This window comes from Nicotiana tomentosiformis, chromosome 10, assembly GCF_000390325.3.
Source record: "Nicotiana tomentosiformis chromosome 10, ASM39032v3, whole genome shotgun sequence".
NCBI classification, from domain to species: domain Eukaryota; kingdom Viridiplantae; phylum Streptophyta; class Magnoliopsida; order Solanales; family Solanaceae; genus Nicotiana; species Nicotiana tomentosiformis.
In genome coordinates, this window is record NC_090821.1 from 64033151 (window position 1) to 64037205 (window position 4055).

The window sequence follows — 4055 nt, forward strand, 5'->3', positions numbered from 1 at the left end:
TAACAGGACACTAACCAATTCATGCCCATGATTACATCAAAGTCTACCATCTCTAATTCTACTAAGTATGCTATAGTAAGGCGATGATACACTTTGACTGGATAACCTATATAGATATGTCTAACTATTACTGATTATCCAACTGGAGTGGACACTTCAAAGGGTTCATATAACTTTTATGGTTTTATCCCGAATTTCTTAGGGTTACATATGATAGGGTGGATCCCAGATCCAAAATAACGTAAACATCAAAGGTGAATACTGTTAGAATACCCGTGACAATATCTCTACGAGCCTCTATATCCTGACGGTCTACCAGTGCATACAAGCGATCTCGACCATCGCTTGCATTAACAGACTTTGCTGCACCACACCCTTGTTGGGACGGAGAGTTATGAGGGGCTGCTGAATTAGTGGACTGAGCTACATTGACTCCATTATTCTTCTTTGCTGATGGACAATCCCTCAAGAAGTGGCCCTACTGAACGCACCCAAAGAAACCATTTGTGCCTGAACAACACACCCATGTGTGCTTCTTACCACATGTGTTGCAAGTAGGGTACTCAAGGCCTTTATAGCCCACACTAGCATGTGATTGTGAGCCTACTGCTCTGAAATTTTGGCTTTTCTTGTTATACTTGGACCTCTGAGCTGGTGCACTAGTTGAAGATGGAGCAGGTCCTAATTTTGGTTTCCTGAAGAACCGACGATTACCACCTCCTTGAGATCCCCCTTGGCTGAAATTTCCTGCAGACTTAGCTCTCTTGCTGAATTCCATGTCCTTCTTTCTCTGTAGCCGCTCTTATTCTTTCAGCCTGTCTTCTTTCCCTTGAACAAAAGCAACCATCTTAGTAATGGCCATATTATTATTCTGAGCAGCTATATTAGCATCAGCAAACAAGTCATCTGAATGCCCCAAAACAAATCGCCTAACTCTGGCCCTCATATCACGTACCATTTCCGGAGCATACTTGGCCAGAGAGTCGAGCTTGAGGTAGTACTCATTCACACTCATCTCATTATGTTTGAGTCTCTCAAACTCTAAAGCCTTAGCTTCCAAGACCTCAATGGGTAGAAAATGCTCAAGAAACACATCTGCAAACTCTTTCCAAGTCGTAGGAGTCGCATCCTCCCCTTGGGTCTCTTCCCATGTTTCATACCAAGTGTTAGCAATATCCTTCAGCTGGTATGCAGCAAGCTTTGGTGCCTCAGTGTCTGTAGCATGCATCACTCAAAAAATTTTCTCAACATCACCAATGAAGTTTTGTGGATCCTCATCCTTTTTGGACCTTGTGAAAACTGGAGATTTCATGTTGAGGAATTCCCTAGACCTGGAACTACCCATCTCATCAACAACACGTGTTCCCTGCCTTTGAGCCTGAGTAGCAACAATTTGGGTGAGCAACTAGATAGTTCCCCTTAAATCCATATCTGAAGCATTTGGCACTGAGCCCGATGCAAATCCCTAGGCCGAAATGACCTCCGCCTAAGCATCATTAGTCTTAGCCCCTGGCTAGTAGCGAGGCCCTCGTGGTGTACCTTCTTTTTGGAGGCATTTTCTGAAATACGTAATTCGCACGAGTTAGAAGGATTCCTGAAAGCATAGCTCTAACTGCACGATCTAGAGTATGAATGAAATGAAACTATCCTAAATATCTTGGTGGTCCACTATTTACACATGTGGCGCGCACATACATATAAAAGTGACCCCACTGGATACGGCTTCATAGACTCCCTAGGACTCTTGAACCTAAGCTCTGATACCAAGCTTTGTCACGCCCCGAACCATGGCCTGGGCATAAAACGACAATCGGTGCCTGATTGCATGTAACCGAGCGAACCAATTGAATGGCTGGATCAACATGTGGTATAAATGTAAGCAAGATATAAATATACAACCTGATGATCTACTAAAGAGTGTGACTAAAATATCATAAATGTGGAAAGTACTAAAAAATCTAAAAGTGTAAATGAGTAGCCGACAAGGCTAACACATAAAAGCCTGCTAACATCTGACTGACTGGACTATAGTCTACGAAGCCTCTAAGAATATTGAAATACTAACTATTTATTGGGACAAGGTCCCCGGCATACCTTGCTAACTGAAATACTATAAAGACTGAAGATTGAAAAAAAAAGATAATGCCCCGAAAGACTGGGCTCACCAATAGCTGATACGAGATGTCCTAGTAAGCAGAATCGTCAAACTGTAAATCGTTACCTGCATCGTGAAATACAGACCCCGGGCAAAAAAGGACGTTAGTACATTTGAATTGCACTGGTATGTAAAACAACTGAAAGAAAGTACTGTAAATATTGAAACTAAAACTGAACTGATAACTGATAACTGATAATTGATAACTGAACTAAACATAGGAAGTAAGAACATGAATACTTCCTCTTCTGAATGATGAACCACATGTTTATCTGAATAAATAAACTACGGCCTCAAGCCCAATATATATGTGCATAAGCTACGACCTCAGGCCCAAGTATCCGTATACATAACTACGGCCATAGGCCCAAAGATGCATAAAGCATAAACTACGGCTTCAAGCCCAAATATGCATAAAGTATAAACTACGGCCTCAGGCCCAAGTACATGTGTTCAACATTCAGGAATTTAGAATCAAGAATTGAGAATCATACTGCAATACATGATACTAAAATACTGAACCATAGTGAGTTACAATATACTGAAATACTGAATAGAACTAGACTGAGATATGTATTCATAATAAATTGACTTGTCGTAACTAAAACTCATAGGATATTGAACGATTATGAAACTATGCCATCTAGAGAATAGAAGTTCTACGACTATTCATGGAGCTAAGGCATAATTACTTTTTGAGAAAACTCATAATAATCATAATGAATGGGACGTAGGGAGAATCATAAATATTCACAAACGTAAAGAAAGTTAGCCTCACATACCTTAACTTTGACCCTTTTTAAGAGTATCACGATGTTCTTCGTCTCTTTCACGATAATCTATGTCAATATATATATCAAGAGGAATCAATATTAGCGCTAAGGCTCATGTTTTGGTAACTTAAATTTTATCAAACACTTTTTAGGCGTAAAGACTCATAACCCTCATTAATGGTGTTCTTTGCAGCCAATTCTCATTCTACTACTTCTAGGTGGTTCTACAATCCCAAACATATGTAACTAACACCATTTCTCAGCACCCAAATAATTATAACAATCTTAAGTCAACAACCCAAAACCCTAGCATAGTTCATATGGTTCTCTTTATCAAACCCATTTACTATTCTCCCAAGAACTCATCAATTCACAGCAATAAAGTATTAGGGAGAAGAAACATTACCTTTTTGAAGTTCAATCCTCTTGAATTCAAGTTCTAGGGTTTCTTTGCTGAATAATGGTGTCTCAATCGAATATCTAATGATTGGAAGGATTTATCCATGTTAATAAGGTGTTGGAGAATTGAAATTAACTTAGAATCATCGTTAGAACTTACCTTGGATGATAGAGGGACCTTGGGGAAGTTAGATTCTTGAGAGCTTCCCTTTCTAGAGTAGGTTTTCATTTTTGGGGTATGGGGGATGAGGTAGGGCTTTTAAATAAGTCAACACGTCCCAAAGTTGAGGAGGATATAAAAGTAGCTCGGATAAACATCGTCGGCGCGGGGTATCATCAAGGGAGCCAAAATAACTGTGCAAAGCGCCATTAGAGGCGCCAAAACTATAGTGCCTTGCACTGTCAGGGGCGCTAAGGTTAATGCCCTGGACAGTGCCTTGCACTGTCAAGGGTGCTGAGGTTAATGCTCTGGATAGTGCCTTGCACCGTCTATGGCCGTTAGTTTTCATGGCCTTGCACTATCTAAGGCTGTGAATGCTTATGGCCTTGCAGTGTCTAAGGCTATAAGACGGACCTCCGATAAACTCAAAAAATCACTCTATGAAACTTTAGGCAAAATTCCCAATTTTGTTTCTTTAAAATTCACAATCCAATTACCAAAAATGAATATAGATTAATAAAATATAAACAAAACCGAGTAGAGAACACTTACCCCAATCCATGTGGTG

General features: G+C 40.1%; 1 protein-coding gene across 1 annotated transcript; it reads right to left on the reverse strand.

The window, feature by feature from the left end:
• Positions 1-802: 802 nt before the first annotated feature.
• Positions 803-1228, reverse strand: LOC117276553 (uncharacterized). Its single transcript, XM_033655882.1, has one exon. The coding sequence runs from the start codon at positions 1226-1228 to the stop codon at positions 803-805; it is 426 nt and encodes a 141-aa protein (XP_033511773.1).
• Between the last annotated feature and the right edge of the window lie 2827 nt (positions 1229-4055).